The sequence below is a fragment of the Augochlora pura genome, chromosome 10, assembly GCF_028453695.1.
Source record: "Augochlora pura isolate Apur16 chromosome 10, APUR_v2.2.1, whole genome shotgun sequence".
Taxonomy (NCBI): Eukaryota; Metazoa; Arthropoda; class Insecta; order Hymenoptera; family Halictidae; genus Augochlora; species Augochlora pura.
Window position 1 is genome coordinate 34,020,688 of NC_135781.1, and position 23,079 is coordinate 34,043,766.

Consider the following 23,079-nt stretch of genomic DNA (forward strand, 5'->3'; position numbering starts at 1 on the left):
CGAAAAAATTCTTATGTCAATACCGTTTCATTTTTGCTATCCGAATTATTCCATTTACTATCCTACCTCTCATTTTCCTAATAAAATGCGGGGTATAGGTATTAAATCAGAATAAATATTAATTCGAAATCCGAGCAAATTATTCCGTCATGAAAATACGGGCGACGCGTTGCCGTTTCGTTATCGCGCCGGGACGGGAAAACATTTTCAAAGAATTTCATAAAATAGAGTTTCAGCGAGCGATAGTTTGGAAGCCATTGTGCATCGATGGGCCACGCTCGAAAACGCATCGAGCTTGTTACACGAGTATAATCTTCAATAAACGGGTACCAGTATGGCAGCGGCGCGTCTGCAAAGTATGGCCAGCCGAGGACCTTGAATGGCGGGCAGAGGTCTCTGCCGGCTTCTGCCTTGCACAATGAACGGTCGGATAATGTCTAGTTATGTAGAGTCCGACCTACAATGTACAATGCAACGCGGAACGGAATGGAAGACGAAAACCGAAGGACCTGGCCAACGGAGGAGAAGAGAGGAGGAGGAGAGGGGGGGAAGAGGACACCGAAGAACCTATAATCCCGTTGATCAGGTCGGAGTGCATAAGATCCAACTTCCATCGATACTAGGCGCGTTACCACGGCGGCTCTTTTCCGTTTCCGCGAATTTATGCGATTCCGCGCGGAGCAAAATTTTACGAGGAAATCCGCAACGTTTCCCGAAACCCCATTAAACCTAAGTTTATTTCGCGCGTTCGGGCCGTGTCTACGGGATCTCGGCGTGTGCAACTCCGAGATCGATTTTACAATCTGAAATTCCATCAAACCGATACCACACTTCGCGGGATCTTGCGACGAACGCGAGCGCGCGCGAAACTTTCGAGCTTTCGAATTAACCGTGTTAACGCGCCGCCGATTACTCGGATAGTGTTTTTTAATGGTGAACCTAAAACCGCGCGGCCGGACGAGAAATGGAGAACAGCGGCGGCGTTCCATCGGATATCGAGATTCCTGGCGAACAACAAACAAAGTGCGCGGAGAGGGAACCATCAACAAATTCCACTGCAATTTCTAAAAAAAAAAAGAGGAACATTCCAAATTGGACACGGCACCAAAAAAAAGAAAAAAATAAAACCGCGAACGTCTGTTTTGTACATGTAAAAAATGTTTGCGGAACGTGTACAGAGAAGGGATCCGGAATCTGTAAAAACTGGCGGCGTGTAATAAGCTTTATTTAAACTGGAAAAACAATGGCTGAAATAGTATATTTTTTTTCTCAATTTTTAGAGTCGTCTTAAGAATAAATATTTTTTTAATTGTTAGTGGAGAAGTATGAAACGATTATTGAAATTTATTTGACCAATTTCGATGAATGCAGTGTACATAGAAAATGTTTGGTTTTAGCGTTAAAAAGTTGTAAAGCACTACGATTCGCGGCCGAGAATTCCTTCCATGGTGTTCTCCCGCTCGCGCGCTTCGAATCTCCCCAATTTTCGCGAAAGCTCCGCGCGTTTTAATTTCATCAGTATGGAATAATTTCGCCTTGTTGGAGCAAGCTTTACGTTACACGAGAACGCGTATTTTAACGCGTGGAATTATTTAAATTGATACGTTCTCCACGCGCGCAAGTTTCTCGGGATGAAAATTCATCCGCTTTTTTAGGCGGCCGGCGCTCTAAAACTGTTCGTTTCGCTTTTTATTTCTAAACTCCGCTTCACTTTCGGATTAGGAATAAAACTACGATCGACATTGTGTGATATAATACTTTTCTAATATCGTGCAATTATTTTTAAAAAATATGCGAGGAGCGAAATGCTGAAAATGGTGAAAAATAATGCACCTGAGCCATTCGAAGCTAGGAGAAATAATAATACGTGTTAGACTATACTCAATTATTAAAGAATCACAACAATCTATAAAAACTTTTTATACTCACAAGACGTAATAAACAGCACTGAATATTACATTTTTGTCGAATAAAAATTTCTGTATACGTTGCTGAAAATTCTTCATACGCGTCGAGATAAAAATTGTTTCCTTTTTGGTGGAAACTCTGCCACGAAAAATGAGTTTATTCAACGAACCATGTAAATATCGTGTTATATTTTATATTCATAATGCGACCTGCCACTGTCGGAGACCATCATCAAGAATAATTATTCGAATATAATTAACAATTCCTGGGGAACATGCGTTCGTTATATAATCTTTACATAATTCCATTGTATAATCTTCACATCTATACCTTTACCTATAGCAGCAGTGAAAATCGATTGCACTTGCAACTACAGCACTAGCAAAACATTACTACGATACTACTACAAACGTTAGTACAGCAGTCCATTTACGGGGAACAATTATGAATGGATTTGCCGACGAATAAAACGCAGGCGAGATTCCAGCGAGATTCGTTCGGAAAGCTAACGGTAACCGAGCACGTTCTTTCGTAAAACATAGTTAAACACGAATCTAATGCCTCAGACATTCCGGATGTTCGTCGAAACTGCTTTTGAAATCAATAGGCCACTGATTATCACGGAGAAAGAGAGAGAGAGAGAGAGAGAGAGAGAGAGTGAGAGAGAGAAAAAAAACTCGTTTCCAGTTTCGCAAAGCACGCGCGGGATGTATTGAATTACTTTATACGAGCACGTTCGCCTTCAATCATACAGTTGAATGAACGGACCCGGGAATGCCATAGGAATTTTAATTTCCATCCATCGTTTCGCCATTATTTCGATAGACATTCTGGGACGGATTACGATCGAAATTGTTGCGAGAGGACGGGCCGCGCCCCCCCGCGGTTTTTATCGCGGGAATCTGAATTTTCGTGGACGCGGCGAAAGTTCGCCGAATCTCTCGGACAAGAGAGAGAGAGAGAGAGAGAGAGAGGGAGATCCTAAGGAAGAAAGTCGTCGTTTTCTTTGTTTGCTCGCGTCGGCCCGAAGAAAAGTTTGACGGTGATCCGCGGCGAAGCAATCGCGTCGCGGGCGAACTGCTGCGCAAGAAAATGTTAATTAATCTGCGACTTGGCCCCCCCCCCCGTGATACTTCGAAATTCCGCGACAGTGAATAACGGGCACGAGAGCAAGAAACTTGCTCGAGAGCAAGGAAATCAAGCGATCAAGAATGTTACTTTGGGACACGCTCGAAAATCGTCCTCAGCCACCGGGGAAGATAAAGATCCGCGGATTCGCTGCGCGCCAACGATGGGAATTGGAATCGATCGAACGCGTTTTCCGCTGGATTCTAGGTGCCCGTCGTCGTGCCGACAAATGAGAATCTGTTAGAGGAAAGCGGAACGATACGGAGAGCTAAATTATGTTTCGCAGCAGCGCGCGTCGCTATGATTCAGTATTGTGGACAAGCTTTCCGAGCGTGCCGTATTTAACGACGTTATCTCATAAATCCATTGAAATCGCGAAAGTCTATGTACGCTCAACCCTTTGCGCTCGGATGTCGCCGATACGGATGACACGCCGATACTATGCACACCTGTCAAAGCGGCTACTCTTTTTTTAATTATTATCTTCTGTTTTACACCGTAAAGTAATTTTGTAAAATATATGAGAATAAAATACAAAGTATTTTACTTATTATTAGGTTTTATAATATTTTACAACGATTTTTCTTACTATTCGACTTTGCATAGCGAAATCACGGTTTTCGAATTGCTATATCAGAGAAATCTTTATTAAAGTCTTATCTCGCTTCAAGATTTTTTGCAAAGCGTGCGCAAAGTAAGCGTTCAATTCGCTCCGTCCAGGAAAAAGTAGCCGAGGGCTAAATAATTGACAGAGCGTCGCCGACTGCGGAACTTCCTAAATAATTTGGTGCGAGGCTTGTTACGCAGGCTGGCGCGTGCATTTTCAAAGAGACTGGAAGATATGCTAATAGATACTCTGAGAGAGCGATGTGGGCCGCGTAGCCCGGGCGCTCCTTGTATCCGTCTCTGTTAGTCAGCTAGCAACGCGGACCCCCCCGGCTTTGGAAATCTAGATAGTTTGCGATGCGCCGGCAAGCCGGGGGTAGTATTTGGTACTCCAAGGTACAAACCGGAGGACAGGGAACCCGGCGTAAATTCGAGATTCTGAATTCGAATCGATTGGTCGGGTACTCCGAGGCGGCTGTTCGCTCGTCTAATCAGATCTTGTTTGTAGGCGGGCCACGATCGAGCCCTCCAGGTTGGAAAATCGAGGGTCGAAGGGATGTTCGCCCGGAGCTGCGCGCCGAACGGAACAAAAGCGGGGCTTCCACGCACCGCACGGGTTCCGCAGGATCGCCTTTTTTCTATCACGTCGCTCGGCTCTTCCTTAATGAAATTTTTTCTTCATTACCGGGACATCCTGTCGCGGCTCCCCCTCCCTTTCTCTCTCTCCCTCTCTCTCTCTCTCTCACACAACAGATCTGGGCTCCTATTCTTAATCTTCCACGGTTAAGACACCGCTTTAATCCTTTCCTCGGTGCAACAGCGCGACCGGACAATGCCCGTGGTATTCCCTCGCTGGCCCCGGTGGATTTACGCGAGAGAATTAGCCAGAGACAGCCTTCCATGCGAAACCGAGTCCTTTACTTGGAACTAATGCTCTCATCGATTCAACGAATAATAGCTGCGAAATATTTTTAATCTCGGGATAAGCAGCTTCGGTTCTACAGAACTATGAAATCATCCCAACCTGGTGTCAATCTGACACTATTTTCAGCTTTCAGAATATATTATTCTGCTATTCTAACAGCGGAGCCGAGGAGCACAAACTCGCTTTTCCTTCGGTGAAAATATTAAGAATGACGGAAATATTCTCACGCGACCATCGATTTTTAATTCTGCTCTCGCTGCAGTAAACTAAAAAATTTTGGAAACCGACATCAGCATAAGCCATTTTCCAATCGTTGTTCGCCGTCCTCCGATACGGCTACCAGATCAAGATTCGCGCGCACGTCACAAACTGTTACACGGCAATGATGACATACCGGAACGCGGGTCGTTAACTTTCTCGAACAATGCTTTCACGTGCACGATCGTTCGGATGGGAATCACGTTATCGTTTGATTACAACAGAAAACTGTACACTTTCCACCGGGCAGAAGTCATTTGCCCGCCGGCAGAGCGCAATAACGTCGACAAAATTGTGACTGGTATTTTACCTCGAAATGGCTGCACCACGAGAGGAAGGGAGGGGAGAAGGGAGGGAGAGGAAGGAAAATCGCGAAATACGCGGCAAATTATGCAGCTTCTCCGTGCTACAGAGACCATTTCTAGCGCGACGGGATTGGCTCGTGGCAAATGCACCGGCAGCGTGCGTTCTTATATTTGTGTATCGGTCCAGCAATTAGTCAGTATTTAATGATCCCGCGTAGCGTTCTACTCGCGGAGAATTACAGTTTACGATATCGATCTCTGCGAGAATGTATCAGCGCTTGTACAGCCGTTCATAAATCATCGAGCATCAGGCTGTTGCTCCGAGGAAAACGCTGCCTGCGGTGTAAGCGTACGCAAACTACTTAATCTTTTTTTTTAATTAATTACGTATAGACAGCCGATCGTTATGCAATATAACAATTACCTTCGATGACTGCAAGATGCGGGAGCTAGACATTTATTTCCTTTTTTAACTCCTCGACGTACTATTTTCTTTAGGGTTACAAGTTTATTCTGATGCTTTATTTTAACTGCAAAGTAATTCAAATAAATATGTACTATGATTGTAAATATGTAAAACGATAATTTAACTGTAAAATACTCGAACTTATGGTACGAATTGGTTGGAACGGCAGTGGTCATTCATTATTCGTCGCGTTTCGCGGTTGTTCAGTTTCGACAAGCAGATTTGCGGATCGTTCGCTCGGCCATTGTATAAATTCGCCTCGGATTTGATTGAGAGGGCGAAGCGCGCGAGTAAAAGTGCGCGACTCCGTCAACTGAGGGGGGGATAGTTTCGGTGTTAAATCTATTTTGGCCCGGTAAAGCGCTACACAGCCGGGACACCGGCGAGAGAGACCGAGACTTTCATGCGCGTTTGACTTTCCAGTACGGTGGATCGAGTGTTATTGCCTTTGTCCAATGACAGCCTCATTTCCCGGTATCTGTAATGAAATCTTTGCGAGCGGTTGTTGTGTACGTAGAGAGCCCCCGTAGTTCAGACCTCATTGTTCCAGCCACCTTATCTTCGTGTCTTCCCGGTGATATACGAGAAGATGCCTTACACGTTTGCATATACACACACAGAGAGAGAACACGGCCGGGAAATGTTTACAGAAATCCAAGCAATTTTTTAAAACGCGCGCGCTGCCGGACAGTTCCTCTCGAGTTCTAGAAACTTGCCCTGCGACACCTCGCTGTTTAGATTTCTCTGCCCTTTTGTTCCCGCGGCTTCTCCCGGCCACCTCGGAGAAAAGACTTCCCTTAACTCTTTCGGACGCGAAGTAAAATAAATCAAGAATCTTGACTCTCCACTTTTTAATTGTAAAATCGTCGACCTCGTTGCTTGGACTATTTGAAACCCGGAATTTCATTATTAATGTAAATTTTCTCCATATTTTCTCTTCTAAAACCTGTTGAGATTTGGCTTGAAATTCTGTTAAAGTTTGGCTTGAAATTCTGTTAAAATTTGGAGGCTCGAGCGTCGGAACAGTGTCCACGCTACAATTTCTTCACTTTCTTTCCACGGAAATTTACTGTCCGCGTAAATTCGGATAAAAAGCGCCGCGTAAACAGTGTTACAATTTGAAGCCGTAAAAGAGAGAGCCGCGTGAAAAAGTGACCTAAAAACCGCGTGCTTTGCATAAAGGTCACGAGTCAGCTTCTACCAGAAACCATCGAATCGATTTCCGTGTATCACCGCGTGCCTGATGATGTTCGTCATAGTTTTCGAGAATTCCGACTAACGCGCCTAACGGATAAAACATCCTCGGAACGGCTCGTCGATACACGGCGCGGGACAAATTTCAGAGCGCCGTGAAACCGTTCCGGCTATTCCCGAGAAGCAGAGATCGCGCTCCGTCTCGCTCGCTCGTGCCGCGCGCGTCCCTCGCTTTCCTTTTCATTGTTCGCGCTTGGTCGGGACTGACCCAATTTAGCAACAAAACGAGCGAGCGAGCGAGCGAGACGACGAAGTATTATATAAGATTGGTCAATCTATACTGTTATACATACAGCGTATTTTACTTAGCGTCGAGGTGCGATTTATCGCGCCGTTTAAATTGATCTTGCGAGTCGGTGCTCTCAAGGGACCTCCTCCTCCTCCTCCTCCTCCCCGCGAAGCCGATTTTACAGCTTGCGCTCGAAGCGCCATTCGAATTGTAAATTTCAAATCATTCGCGCGACGGAGCGCATTTTACGGATATTAAATAATATTACTCGCGACTCTCGTACCAACGGTCTCGGGCATTCAGCAATTTTTTAAACGCAAGTTTTTACCAGCGTAAACATTATTTTGGAGCGTGATAATTTTAGTGGTGCCCTCAGAGCCACTGCTGGCGCGCAAACAGTTAAATAAACTTTTTTTTCCACGGAGTCGCGCGAACTTTCGTATTTGAACTTTGCCTGCGCAAATGATGCGTAATGGTTCCATAATATGGGTTCACGATGAAGGCGAAGTTAACTGGGCGTATAAATTAGCGCAACTGTTGGCGCGGAGGATGACGAAACGATTAAAACATAAAGGAAGATAATACGAAGCAGCGTGGAAGACTCGGCAGCCCGAGAAAAAGATAGTGAAAATCTGTGTATTCGTGCGTTGAAAATATTAACCAAAATATTCAATTATCCAGCTTAAAAGTCGGCTGATATTTTATCAAGTGTGATCCAACTTTTATATAAAAGGACTTTTCAGTTTCGAGCGAAAGCGGTCGTTTTATCCGCTATTTATTATATACTCCGTTTTTTTATCCACTTGGCCCAGATGCTGAGAGCACAATTAAATTTACGCAACGTCACCTGGGTAAATCACTTTGTTTATGCACTGTATAAGAAAAGTAAAAGCGGTCAAATTGTTACGGGTTGTTGCTCGCGTGTTGCAACGATGTTGTTCTTCGGGATCGCCGGCGTCAAACTTGCATCGATTTGACGCGTTTACTGCCGTGCAGTCTGTGACGAAATTCTTTGCTCGAGCGCGAAAATTTACGCAAAACGTTAACGAACATGTGTAGAAGCCTGCTCATCATTTGGCGTGACTAATGCGCATACGGTGAGCATACGGTTTCTTAATTAAAAGCACAGTCCTTCGTTTTACCGCTGTCCTCTAAATTCACGTCTTTTCAGAAATTGCCATTTTATCCATTATTTTACGAACAATCCTATTTCATCCTCATCCGCGAATCATTTTATTTCGTTCTATATTTTGTAAATCATTTTATTTCACATTTTGCGACAATTTCGTCGATTCAATAACTTCATCTCGCCTGTTCTTCATCCTCCGTTTCGTCGATACCAATGACGATGACCTGTTCAATACACGGCTCGAAATTTCGCAATACCTCGCACATAAGAACCTTGGCATACCTTTTAAAAACATTTCTACAAAAAAGGTGCTTCAATTTCGTTTGTTCTTCCTTTTTAACGCCGAACGGGATATTTTCATTAACGTAGAATTTTTGGACCGGCGAAAAAACTCGACCGGAAAAAAAAATCGAAAAATTGAAAGCGCGTATTTCCGGCAAAACGGTATCGGCTTTGATCCAATTTTAAAACGCGAGTCTGACGTATTTAAAGAAAGAGAGGAAAAAAAGGGTCGATTCCGGCGAAAAGTATCGAAACGATATAACCGTTCGAACCGGGAGACCGTGACAGATTTATCCTTCATTTTCTCCATGGAGATACGATGACCGAGCCGAGCAACGCGACCGACGCGGCATTTAAGGTGTGACATCTGAATCGGAACACGGACTAGGAGAGGAATAGAACAACAACAGTTACATCGGAATCGACCGGGGGCGCTGGTTAACCGGTCGTTCGGCGCGATCGGATAAACGGAGTCGTGGGTACAGTCCCGGACGGCTAATATTCTCGGCGAGCACGCGAAAAACGCGTCGCCTGGAAGAGTTTGGCCGCGGGCGTGTCGGAGTTATTACGATGTCCCATAAGTTTCTTCCGCGCTACGCTACGAGTGACTCTAAGTGGCTGCATTTGTATAAATACGCCGGCTTATCTCTTAGCCGTTTATGGCATCGGTTTCAGTCGTCTCAGAGCTCTTTTAAAGTACGTATCGTTTTTGACAAAGTCTCTTTTCAAATTTTTACAACAATTTTGGAAAGTGGGCATAACGAGGCTTCCAGAGAAATGGAAGAATATGTAACATAATAAATCCACCTTAAACAACAAATATCGTATATTCATTTCGCATCAAAAAAAGGGGAAGAAACTTATGGGACACCCTAATACACATACTTGGCAAGTAGGTCCTCTTTCCATACTGTCGCGGGGAACGCGAATTCGGTTAAAAATGGTTCACCTTACAGGAGTTATACTTTCAGTTGAACGAGATTCTCCCGTGTGACGATGCGAGGCCGCGCAACATGCACTTGCCCGCACGAGCAATTTCACGACGGCGTACACGCGAAGAGCGCGGCGGGCCGGGCCGGGGCGGGCACCGCCGCCGAGTGGTGGTGTGTTGGAGGCCGGTGCGCGAGCGTGTTATGAAAAAGTCATTTTTGCCGGATTCCATCTCGAGCTCTCTATAGAGGAGCCGTTCACGTATCGCGCGCATACACAAGCGAGTGGAACAATCATGGAGGTGCACGTGACCGCGGTTCAACTGACGCGTACACTTTTCTGTATATTTCTCCGCGGCAGCTATCTTTGGATTCCATGAGGAACGGGGGATGAGAGAGAGAGAGAGTGAGCTACCGTAGCTACTCGGTGGTGGTGTTCAACCATAAATTTCGATTTCTATCGCGAACACGGCGGAGTATTCGATTCTACCCGATGATCTATGCTTCTGGCAATGTAATGCACCTAAAGCAGCCGCAACCAGAAAATCCATTCCGCGCAGCCTGAGAAATCGTGCGAACACCGCATAACTTATCGTTGTCGTATTACCGGCGTGTGTATCCACGAAAGTATCGCGGCCGAGGTTTGTCGCCGTTTATTTCTCTTAACTAACGATTTCCTGGTTCGCCGCGGCCGATCACGGCCATGGGAATCGCGAGCATCGTCTTTCCTGGAAACATCTCCAACCGTGTGTTTTATTGGTCTAATTAAGTATTGTACACGCTCGCTAGTTTTCCCTCCATGCTATCGCGATCGCGACGACATCGATATTGACGATAATATACTGAGAAGCGCAGCTAACCTTCCAATTGTTTCATATTTCAGAATATTAATAATAACAATAATAATTGTAATAAAGTAAATGGGATTATTAAAGAGCCGTGAACTGTATCAATGTATCTCATTGTTCCACAGTTGGACGAGTCGCGTCTTGAAAATCAGTTGACCAAACTCGCCGGCAAAATAATTAATAGTTTAATTTAAGCGCGCGCGCCGGAGACACGATCGCGCGCAAATATTTGCGAAAAGCGGCACACACCGATTGGATTGCAACAGCGACGCGGAGAGCGGGCGGCGGCACACACGGGTTCTGATTTCGATTCCGCCCCGGGATCGATCATACGTTACAGACGAATTAACGAAAAGCCGCTCCCCGGGTGGCGAAAGGATTACCATTATTTTCGCCCCGCGCAGCGGATCCAGCAAATCCGCGCCGCTCCTGCAAATATTCGCTTCCCCGTAACCGTCGAATCATTTGTTCATAAATATTGATACGTTAAAGCCTCCGGGGGCTAAATGAGGCGTTCCGTGTTTTAATTTTTCCAACGGAGCAGGCACCCGGCGCGGGCGCGCGCGCGCGCACGATCAGCCGGCCGATCCGCCCCGTCGCTGCAATATTGCCGGATCCGTAGCACGCGACAATTTGCATTTAATTGGCTCGCGATTCACCGTCCGCGTCGATTAACCACTTTTAACCGAAATCATTGAAAAAACAATTAATTGCCCGGACAGTTTTATACCGCGGATTAAAGCGACCAACTTTTTCATCGGCTCCCGGGACGGACTTAGTGCGCGCGAGCCTGAAAAAAAAGCCACGTCGTCGCGCGAGAATCGTTGATTATAGCGACAACGTTTAATAGCTATCAGCGAGGTGTCCGCTGACGATAATCCAAGTCCAAATGTCAGGTTCCTGGCCGATGTAAAAATAGTTACAGTAATTAACGTATATTCGAATATTCGGTCACCGGCGGTCGTGACGCGAACGTATTGATCAAGCCGAGGATTTCATGCATTTATGGCAAACTAGTAGCAATTTTAGATACCGGAAATATTAAAAGAATTTTTATACGTCGATCAAAAGTGCGAAAATATTCTTCGATTCAGCTTTTATTTCTGGAAATTCACATTTATGCCTAAAAATTCACGCGTTTTCCATTTTTGCCTAAAAATTCACTCATTTTAATTTTTGCCTAAAAATTCACAGCGTAACAATTAATGATGCATATCGGGTGTACAATAAGATTAAAATCGACGAGTCATCTTATCTGTACGAACGAATAGGAAACGGAATATCGGAGTCGTTTATGAAACGCCGTACTAATTAGCAGGGCTACAGTATCCGAAATCTTTGTGATCCTCGGCTCTGGACTCCTATTCACCTGGCATCAAGTTTACTATGACTGCCATTGTCTACTCAAACAATCCCTCGTAATTAATTCGGGACGTTTTCAGTGAAAACTATGACAAGCCCGGGAACAAGCGGACAAGAAGTCTGATAAGGACACACCATGCCGTTCGTGACGGTCAAAATTCTTCCACCGCTATTCATCCGATTACTGGAACAATATTGTCCGTGGAAAATAAAGAGGATGCCGCTAATTAAAAATATCATTTTATTGCGCTGGACAACCTTCGTTGTCCATTTTACAATTGTCAATATAAATTACATAACGTTTTGGCTCGTAATAAAATCCGTCGCAAACAGTCGATAGAGATAAAGCTAGTGCATCACGGATTTATTCGCAAAAAGATATAATATTTATTTGTCTAAAAAAAGAAAGGAACGTATAACAAAATTCAACTACGTTATAGCGTAAGATCTGCATTAACTTTTATTATTTTTACAGAGGACAGATTGAAATTGTTAAGCCTACAATTTATTACACAGTTCCGTGGATCAGCATTTGCTTGTTATTAATAAATTCCTATGGCAGACGAAAAATTTATATTTATTACACGGCACTTCAATGTTTAAATATTAATAAATTGGTGAAAATTTAATATCGATTTAAGAGACGCGAATAGCGTGTATATTTAGCGGATCATGTGTCAAGGGGTTAAAGGAGACGGATTATTTGATCGAACGAGCAATTTTATCGGTGAAACGACGACACCCAGCGTTTCGTTGGATCTATTCGAAAGCGGAGAACGTGTCTATGCGTCTTGGTGCCATCGCGATACGGTTTCGAACACACGGCCGCCGGTGTGTGCCAACGCGCGCGAGAGAAACAAAGTAAATGGCACCGTAAAAAGCCTTTTTAACGCTGCAGATACATACATACATACATACATACATCCATACATATATATACAAGCCGCGTTTAAACCGAAAAACGAAGAATGCTTAAATATAAACCATATCAAAGTGGAAAATTACAGTTTGTGTTTTGCGATCGATAGCACATCCCAGATGGATCGTTCTTTATTAACGAGAGGGGAGAGGGGGGAGGTTTGGTGTACCAGCAGAAAGCCATGGAAAGTTTCGAATATGCATGGCTATGCAATTCGTGGGATCCCCGGGGGCGCAAAAGTTGGTCGGATAAAAACCGAGCGTGAAAAGAAAGAAAAGACGAATGACGAGAGGGAGACAGAGGGAGGAGACAGGGAAAGGGACAGAGAGCAGAGAGAACGAGAGGACGGTAGAAAGGGAGAGAAAGAGAGAAAGAGAGAGAAAGAGAGAGAGAAGGTGTGCAAGGAAAAAAAATGTTTCGCGCCGCTAAGCGGTCGACAATTCATTTTCATTCGTCTAACGGAGGACCGAAACTTTCAGAAACTCCGCGGAATAAAAAGGATAAATGCAATTCTGATTAACACGTTCGCGGCGGCGCGCGTCGTGTTTGCCGATTCCTCGATTTACAGGGAAGAGGAAAATAAATCTTCAAAGTCGGAAAAGCTGGGAAAACCAATGAAGCTATTGGCATTTTAGCACGTTAGCAGTCCAAGCATTGTTTCACGTCATTAACAGACTCGAGAATTTGATGGACCTGCGGCAAAAACATCTACGTAGTCTGCGAAGGTGTGAAACATTCGATGAATTTAAAAATACCTTTGCATTATATTCAACTTTGTTTAAATTAGTAAAAAAAGAGATGTATATATGCGTCTTTCGTACCTTGGAATTTGTACAATTTTTATTGCCTATGAAAATCTGCAGTTCTGTCATCGGTCATTGAAGCGAAGGTCTTCTGAATTGAAAATTTTATTCTACCAAGTGACGTTGTAAAGATTGCGTAAAAAATTACTGCGCAAATTATTTGCGCGTAGAAAATTATTTCACGATGATACAATATCTGGAAAATTAATTCTTTGGAGACTTTGAGGGGCCGAAGGTTTATTGTATTATACTTTACTGGGAATTAATTACTGATTCCTGTAAAAATTGTATTCAATTGCGTTCTTTACACAGGTGCGCTAGTTGATGCAATAATACCTGGATTTTATGTATAAATAATTAATTGACGCGTGCTAAAAGAGGATTAAGTTACTAGACTTGGTGCAGCTGTTCTAAAAACTTATGATTAATCGCTTCCAAGGATTACAAAAGATATAAACAACGACGATAAATTAAATAGATACTCTGGACCATAAATAATTTATAAAACAAAGTCTGAAGAAATACAACAAAGTAGAGAAAACCATTATAAAAGACAATTTGGATTATTCTACTTGATATCCATTTTTCAATTTACAGAATCATTTAAATCCATCTTTATTCTCTTAGCGACTAACAAATGCCATTTTCGAAAATTCGATCGAAGCAAACTTTCAACAATCTGTAAACAGCGTGAAATTAAAACGTCAATGTTTCCAGAAAATTGTGTCCAACAGCATTTTACTAACACAGAAAGATATTCTGCAAGCTTCGTTTAATATGATTTACCGTAGAGGACAAATAAAAAACCTGTTTAATATGCTGGGATATGTAAATATACAATTGAATAACATTGCACTCAGAGGACACGTGTACAGAACGATGCAGAGAAACCGTGTTGCCGGCTAAAAGCGTGGGTGACGAATCCATTTCGACAAATAAAAGGAGAAATAAATATTTCAATGGCGTGAAACAAAATGCAATATTTGAAGTAAATTTCGTCGTTTAAGCGGTGTGAAACGGAAATTAAATATTACCTTGAAAAATCACTCTGGCATTGATTGAAATGAAATTAATCGTTCTTTTTTACTCGGCGCTATTAATAAACATAAAATTAGTGAAATTATTGGATAATCTATAATGAACTCTAACAGTTGCTATAACGATCGTTTATTCTTTTAATACGTCCACAAGCCCTTGCGGAAGAATTGATATTAATTATCTCGATTTAAAAAATAAAATCCATTTTGTGAAACTTTACAGTAGTTAATTCAAAAGCCAATTTCTAAGACTGAATTAGATACATTTCCTGAGATATCTGTAAAAGAACAAAAGCACAGAAAGACTTAGACAATAGTTGACAAAAAACACGGTAGAATAATCTCGCACAGAAGTCAAAGTTCGTAGAAATAAATCAATCGGCTGCTAGTCGATTAAAGGAACGGAGTAGAAATTTTGACGCACGAAAAAATGAAGGTTCTCCGAGATAATTCTACCAGCCGCGACGACGAGATTCTTCCAGCGAAAAATAATACGTCTCCTGCGGAGGGTAATGGCTTGAAATAATAATCGATATACATACGCGTGACACGGGAACTTTAAAACCGAGTTACCTTTTCAATTTGAACTTCCTCCGGTGTTTCTAACAGGTTACAAGAATCAGAGTTTCCCCCTCGAAAATAGAAAATATGGTAGCGGCGACTCCCCAAGGATACGATGAAACCAGCAAATCTCTTTTGGAGTACATACGAGCTCTCTCTCTTCCACCCCGGCTGTTATCTCTTCGTAACTACGGTAAATCGAATCTGTATCGAACACGTAACCGCGATGTTTTCTCATTTTTGGTTTATCGAATTTTAGCGTATTTTATTGTCGTCTTGCACGGGGAACGGGAAAACCTTAGCCGCGGCTCCGCCCGTTTCTACCAGATGAAACGAAACGTACGGTATAACGAGAAGAAAACACGACGCGATCAGAAAAACGTGTCTATTTTTGCTGGCCGCAATTATTGGAATTCCTCCCAACGGAGAGAAAATAAATGCGATTAAAAACGTATAATTGAAATGTTTCTTTAATCCGGACACGTAATTGCCGCAACGGTACTTTAAAAGCTAGAAATAAACGATCGGACACGCGTTTCCCTAAATCGTTCAACGACGACCGCAATTTCATTCTTCGAAAATAAAATGACTCGCTTCGGATTGCTAGTTTTACAAGTGCTGAATTTAGAAAGTTGCGGGATTAAATGTTGTTATTCATTCAAACACGTGTTAAAATTGTAATGAATAGTTCCCTGCGATTTTTACAACGCGTTAGAAACTCGTTTCCTGCGGCCGCGACGTTGGAGAACGAGCTCGCAGAACTGCTTGCCATATATTTCGGTATTAATTGTTCGGACACGATCTACATATAAGCGTTAAACAATTGTCTCATTATTTTCCACGAACTATTCGGACGAGCGACGGCCGAAGCGAGCAATACGTCGCGGAGAACTCGTTTGGAGAAGACGTTCTGCGGTTACACTTCGAAATTCCAGCGTCCACGGTGGAAAAAGAGAGACGGCGGTAAAAACCTGAAACGCGTGTCCGAAGCCATTTAAATTCACTTGACAACAATTTCCTGCACGTCGAACCGTTCGACGAACAGAGAGCACCGCCCAGTTATGCGAGACATTCTGTTAGAGTCCCCCCCGCGGGTGAAACGAACCGCGAACAACCGGAAAAGTATAACACGGCGCAAGAAGACAGAGGAGCGGGGCACGTGCCCGCTCTCGAAAACACGTGGTTCGCCGGCGCATGAAAACAAGTTCACGAACATCATTCTGAACAGGGGATCAATGCCGCCACGTCCCAAACGTATAACGCCGGTTTAACGAACGTATACTGTACCGGCACAGTTAGACCCCACCGCGTCCGTGTTTACGCATTCGTTGTACGCGCCGCGGTATCTCAACGCACATAATAAAAAGTGTCATCGAGTTTATGAACCGTTTTCTTCCTGTTCGAAGCCTCGCCTATAATGAACAAATTCATTCACATGTGAAACCTTTTTCACGCAGGCGACAAAAATATTAATTTGTCACACGAAACATGCGAGACCCGTGTTAAACGCAATTAATTTCAACGTAAACCGTCTTAAACCCGTGATAAAAAGGCTAATGAGATTTATGCGTTAACTTTCTCTCTGTCCACGGCTTTACGTAAGATAGAAATTGATCTAATTAAAAGAAACTGGACAGATCTCTCAATCGTTTAATATGTAATGAAACGTTGACAGGAAATTTGTAATGCGTGTTTATCGCGCGTAGAAATATCGCGAACTAATTATTATGGGAAAAGTGGACAAGTTCGCTCGTATTTATACCCTGCTCGCGGAACGATGCACGAATCGAAGTTAATTCGAGTAGAAGTCCAAATAAATTTCGATAATGGAATTTTTTAACAATATGACGGGGTAAACACGACTATGTAAAATTCTCTGTAACGAGAAACGTGACACAGAAGGATTGCATTTGCTTCATTTAAATTCCAATTTAAACTTTCGAACGATGAAAAAACTCTATTGAATAACCGACTGGAAATTTAATGAAAAGTTAATATAACTAACTTGAAAGGATTGATAGGCAGTGATTAAATTTGCTTGATTGAAATCGTTGTTTAAAGCGCGACTCAACGGAGAACGTGCTTGTCAAGGAGCTCAAAAACATTTGATTAAGACAATAAATTGAATGACACGTTTCAAACGAGAGATAACGATTTCACTCGGTTCCAGCCATTATTTAAAGTTCAACCTGATAAATAACGCGCCGGCCAGGGGGCTGCGAAGCTCTATCCTTTAATTAGAAACGTAATTGATTGACGATCTTAAAGGGCACCGGTTTTATTTCGATCCCCGCGGAATTATCCGACAAATAAATTTCCATCGATTTCCGTAAAGTTCAAATTTCTAGCCTGGAGAAAACCAATGGCAGGGGCCGTACAGTGTTACGATAAACCACTCGAAAAACCGCCGCGCAGAAATCGCCGATCAGAGGCCACCGGTTCGCGCTAATTGCGAGGCGGCGAGAGAGAGAGAAAGAGAGAGAGAGAGAGGCCGACGCCGCGGAGAGCGACTCGCGTCGGTTCTCTTTCTAATGAGAGAGGTATTTTTCAGACATCTGATAATAAACGGAGGTCACGAGGGGCAACAAGAATGTCGGCGACGCTCCGCTTGGTCTCAATAATGTAACGATTAAAAGCGCAATAATGCGGAGCATTTAAACGGCCGATGAATAGCGGAGGAAAACGGCTGCTTATTGGTTCGGAGCGAAGTGGGACGCACGCGAGACACAGGTGTGCGAGAAGGAGAGAGAGAGGGAGGGAGAAAGAAAGGGAGAGAGAATGAGAGAGAGAGAGAGGGAGCAAGAGAGACAGAGAGAGACAGAGGAGACAGCTTGAACACGTGACACGTGAAACGCACGCTTCGCTAAAAGTCACGCGATTTCTTTCCTGAGGGAATGGAGCAGGACTCGTCTCCGATACATAATAAAACCTCCAAAAATTCTCTAAAACCCCATAAAATTCCCCGATCAAAATACCTATTAATAAATTTCAAAAAAACAATATTTATAAAACATTCTATGCCGAAGTGCCGGGCATAGAAAATTCCAAATAACAGAAAACGAGAAGAGGTCCGTAAACAAGCTTTTAGAAATTGTTCGAATGAAAGTGGATGCTAGCGGAGCAAGTGTCGAGTCGCTACTGGCTAGCAAGCGAGAGCCGGAGACAACAAAAGTGAAAAGAAAAGAAGGAGAGAAAGATGAAGAGAAAGAGAGAGAGAGAGAGAGAGAGAGAGAGAGAGAGAAAGGTTCTTTTGGTGTAAAACGCTTACCTCGTCCGCTCGAGGATGATGATGAGCGCAGTGCCGGTGCTCGAACATTCCACATACATGGTCCACACTACACACCACGACAATAATGACGAGCGGCAATATAACGGTGCCGCATTGCATCTTCAACCGCACTAGAACCGCCATCACGGACGACACTCGCGCTTCGAAGGCATGACACATACTGAGCGCGCCCGCCGACACCGCGCATTTATATAGGCGTCGCGGCATCCAGCGCCACACCACTCACGTTCGATACCTCGAGGACGGCAGACGCTCTCTGCTGTCACCCCAATAACTCCTTTGAGAGTAACCTGCAAAGAAATCGAACGCGCCGTTCCCATAAATACTGTGGATATCGTTCTTACTCTCTATGTACCTCCCATCTCGAAAATATTCTTTTACGTATCTCTTTTTATCCGATAAGGATTACAACGGCGGCTGACAATTCGCGAGATCGCGCTCAACGAGCGAGCCGTAGAGATCTCGAATTTTTACTTAAATGTTGGCTATATTGTATTGTGTATATCTACTGTTTATCTTGAAAATGGTCAAGGTACATTTTCAAATATTTTTTAATTTTTTAGCAAAATCTTTAAGTATCTGGATTTTAAAATAAGCGGACTTTGGCCAGTTTCAAAATATGTAGCAGTTAGGGGTGCGTGATATTTGTTTGCGTTCTATTTGCCTGATTTTGTGGAATTTTATATCTGCGTAGGGTTTTCGTATTTAGGAATGTAATAATATAAATACCCAAAATAAACTTTTGACAGAAAATTACAAATACTGTTCGCCGTTTCGAGTACTTTAAATTTCTAAATCATGTTGGCAGGATTCATAATTTACCCGCCATTTTCGGTCTTTTGACTGGCGATATAAGTTTTAATATATGTATGAAGCTTTATCAAATAAATCGCAGTCATTTATAGTGGCAAAACAAGCGAAGTAAAATTATTCACAAAATAAAACAAAATAAAATTATTCACAGAGTAAAGAACAAAATACAAATTATTCACCGAATAAAGAACAAAATACAAATTACAGCATAAAATGGTCACTTTATATTTTAAGGAGATGATAAATTTAAAAGACAACACCAGTCTTACAATAACCTAATTTTAATTTTCATCTCTTTTCCTTTTATTATTCTAAATGTTCTAAATAAAGTATAACACTTCAGTATTGAACTCCAGGTCTTAAATCCGAAATGAAATATCACCTATTTCACTGACACTATAGAACTGTCTATAAAAATCGCCACTTTGGAAAATTTACAATGCAGACAATGCTGGAAAAGCAAAGGTGTATGGTTCTAGATAACGCAGAAATTGTCCATAGGCCACTAAAATTGCCATTACGGTCTGTTTTTCGAAAAAACGCGGTTGATATACGCTCATAGTCATAATAACCGTCCACTTAACTTCTACTATCAAACTCGCGACATACGAATGGAGTGGATAACTATTATGGCTACGAGCGTATTTCAAGTGTCTTCTTTCGCGGAACAGACCGTAGTAGTACCGTAATATGCGACTTTATACTCTACTTCGAACGAAACAAATATTTTGTTGAAGTAAACAGAACAAACAATATTCACGCTATTTAAAATGTTCTCAGTAGAAGATAGAAATTTACTCGACATTATAAATATTAAAATAGAAATATATTGTCACCAGATAACCAAATTAAAATTACCATTACCAAAATAAAAGCTACATTTTCTACGAAAATAAAATATCAGTACGAGTTTTACCGAATAATGCTCTCTAGAATAAAATCGTTCAAACAATCGCGAACAGAGCAGGTGATTTCAAAAAATATCGTCGAAACGTTTCAACTATGCGCGCACACTTTACATTCAATTACCCAAATATGCCCGTGCCCGTGCACAATCTCGCGAACGAATGAAACAAACGTAATTTTAATTAAGTGTTTGCTTCAGCGATTCATTTTTCGGGCCGGCGATCGCGTAATGTTAAAAGGTTCCCGAATATAAAAGCTTTAGCAACGTTACAGGCAATGAAAATAACTGTAAAAAGTACTTTGAAACTTGACCGCAAAATATCGGAATTTTATTCGCGCGGAGTTACGCCGTGAAAATGAAGTTGCCACGTAATAGACTGTCTGTAACAGTTAAATCTACAGAGGAATGTTTTGTAGCAAATTTTTTACGAAGTGAAGGGTTATCGAGCGTAATAACAACGAGCAGGATTAACAGTGTGTAGAAATAATTTATTGCGGGGCATGTATACATATATAAATATATATTCGATATATAAGATATATATTAGATGTATTGTCTGCTTTATATCGTACATGTTTTCGCGTACCAATTTTTGCTCTGCAAACAGTTCTCGTTTGTACAATGCGGGCAACGTATCAGAAACTTAGGGTTTACCGATCGCTTCGATTTCAGGCGAGAATGAACGATATCCGTTAAAGCGTCTATAAAGATAGGATGATCGTTGGGAGCGGCCGCTCTTCTTATTCTCTCGATACCGAGCTGCAAATAAACAAATTAAAGGATCCCTTCTTGGCGGTAGGTTGCGCGGAATTACGCAAGACAATTGCTTACTTCCTCCGCTAAATCTTTGCAGTACTCGATGTCCATTTCGTGGAGTGTTTCGATGTGTTCGTTAACGAAAGCTACCGGGACTAATACGAAGTGCTTCTTCCCTTGTTTTACGTACGCTTTTAGTGCGTCGTCGGTGAAAGGAGCTAGCCAAGGCAAAGGACCTACCTAAATACACATTACTTATGAAATTCAATTCATTAAATAACAGGCAACAATACAAAATCGCTAAACTTCCAATTTTTAATCTTCCATTTTTTATTCTTCCAATTTTCGATCTTCAAATTTTTCTTTCGTGATATTAATCAATATAAACTGTACACTACTTATAATCAGTCTTCGTTCTTCTCTAGTCTTTGTTATTTAAAATGATATACTACTTGCCGTCGTAATTTTTAATCCATCACTTATTTTATAAAATTAAAAATTATTCATTAAAATGGAATCCTGTTTTTAATGACACGATGAATCGAAACATTTTTGAACATTTATTTTCCAACAAGATCGAGGACCAAATGACAGCATGCGTGTTAAGGCGAGTTTCTATGAATTCTATGCCCTATAAATTGTTAGTCACAGACACTCAAAATGAAAACAATGTACCTTTGACTGCCAAACTAGATTGTAGGGGTTACAATAATTCAGTTCTTGCATAACTAAAGCAACAGTGGCGCCAACCTCGGACGGGTAAGTGTCTCCTCTATTAACAGCCTAAACATAAAGCCTTAGGAAAATTTTTTCTCTTGAAAATAATTTCGTTATCTACTCTTGATAGAATGATCTAGTAACCTTCAGTGGAAGCGAATGTGCTGAAAACAGAACGATAACGTCGTCTCTTATTTCCTCAGGAAACTGAACTAACTGCTCCTTAATCCTTTCAGCAATTGCCTTTATGTAGAGCGGGTTCGTGGCCCATCTATCTACTATGCTCCATTTCATATTTGGAGGTAGCTGCCTGGAAATTAGAAATTCCTAAGCACAGGATCATAATTTGACTCGCAAAAGCTTCTTGCACATAAGAGATATCTAAGAGGAACTGCTGTGATCTAGAGGATAATTGTAAGTAACAAGGACAGCTACCTTTTCTTATAAAATTTATATATTGCATTGAAACTGGATCCAGTTGTGGCACAACTGTACTGCGGATACTGAGAAAATATTACCACATGTTCAAGACCATCTCTGAAAAGGAAGCATTCACACAGTATGAAGAATAATAAATATCTTTGGCGAGTCTATGTTGTCTATGCTTAATTTAATTTAGTTACAGTACTATTCGAGAGCCTTGAATGTCCTTACTCTTCAATTTTTTGCAGTGTATGCTCGGTAAGAGGATCTGCATATCGAAAAGCAACATAATGCTTGTGAGGTGCAGTTTCCGGCGAGACATTGTCTAATTGTTTACACAAAAGTTCACCCTGAATGTTTGTCCACTTTAATATAGGAGACCCACCGCCAATTTCACTGTACTTTTTCTGTATTTCTGGAGTACGACGTTTTGCTATCCAAGGGCCCAATTGACTGGAATGTACATCACATATAATCTTACACATAATACATACGCTGTAGCCTTCTCTTTCTTAAAATTAGCTAGGAACAATTGCCCACTTAGTCAACCTTTGAGCTGGGAGTTGAATCATATCACGGTCAGTCATTATGCGCAATAAATATTCATGTACTTTTTCAGTGTTTGTGGGTCCACCCATATTCAACATTAAAATTCCTGTCTTTGGCTTATCGTTATGCATCTCTTTAGGTTTTACCGCCAAGGACATATAACGCCATGGTAAAACAAAACTTCTCCCACCTTGCTTTCCTAAGTGACAAAGAATAACAATGTTTCAACTATAAAAAAGAGAATTAATAAATAAAAACAAGATGATATATCCAGCTAGACGCGAGAAAAACTATCGCAGACACGGCATTGTGCGGTATAAATTTCATGACTTGGTTTTTCGCGGGCTCGAACTTTTTATAACTATTTCCTCGAGTTTCATAATGTTGTCATATCGGAGTAGAAACGCGTATACAATAGTAATAGTTATAAATATTATCTTTACTTACCGAACTGGAGCAACGTTGAGAAATTACTTGCCATGTTCAACAAAATAACACTTCGAGGTACTGTGCGACACCAAACATTCAACTATGAACGTGGAAAATGCGCTTTGTGCACTATCACGACAGTGACAAGCTGAAACTACCGTTACTTACAGGTTAGGTTCGACAAGAAGGTTATGGTTATGTTAGCTCCGTAAACGAAGCACCGCACAACGTGATTACGCGGCAACAG

The 23,079-nt window shown here is 42.0% G+C and overlaps 2 protein-coding genes across 3 annotated transcripts in view; both read right to left on the reverse strand.

Annotated features, from left to right (window-relative positions):
• The window catches only part of Invadolysin (leishmanolysin-like peptidase, invadolysin), a 143,164-nt gene that overhangs the window by 119,668 nt on the left and 417 nt on the right, over window positions 1–23,079 (reverse strand). The window contains exon 2 of the mRNA XM_078191538.1: window positions 18,218–18,528. Within this exon, the coding sequence (XP_078047664.1) occupies window positions 18,218–18,445 (228 nt within the window). The 5' untranslated portion in view covers window positions 18,446–18,528. The remainder of the gene's footprint in view (window positions 1–18,217; window positions 18,529–23,079) is intronic.
• Fech (ferrochelatase, mitochondrial) lies at window positions 20,426–22,978 on the reverse strand. Of its 2 annotated transcripts, none has more exons than XM_078191535.1 (8): window positions 22,851–22,978; window positions 22,404–22,602; window positions 22,086–22,307; window positions 21,867–21,968; window positions 21,576–21,741; window positions 21,390–21,497; window positions 20,790–20,954; window positions 20,426–20,717 (listed from the first exon to the last, which is right to left on the reverse strand). In XM_078191535.1, the coding sequence occupies exons 1-8, from the start codon at window positions 22,882–22,884 to the stop codon at window positions 20,520–20,522; spliced, it is 1,194 nt and encodes a 397-aa protein (XP_078047661.1). In that variant the 5' UTR covers window positions 22,885–22,978; the 3' UTR covers window positions 20,426–20,519. The 2 variants fall into 2 exon arrangements, with proteins under 2 accessions (XP_078047661.1, XP_078047659.1); XM_078191533.1 differs by having other exon boundaries at window positions 22,395–22,602.

Excerpts from the sequence above, each read along its gene's own strand:
- Fech (XM_078191533.1), bottom strand. The coding sequence starts at position 22,884 with ATGGCAAGTAATTTCTCAACGTTGCTCCAGTTCG. Across the intron at positions 22,308-22,394 it reads CCAGCTCAAAGGTTGACTAA|TCAATTGGGCCCTTGGATAG; the intron begins GTGGGCAATTGT and ends TGTACATTCCAG. Across the intron at positions 21,969-22,085 it reads ACACTGCAAAAAATTGAAGA|AGATGGTCTTGAACATGTGG; the intron begins GTAAGGACATTC and ends CTTCCTTTTCAG.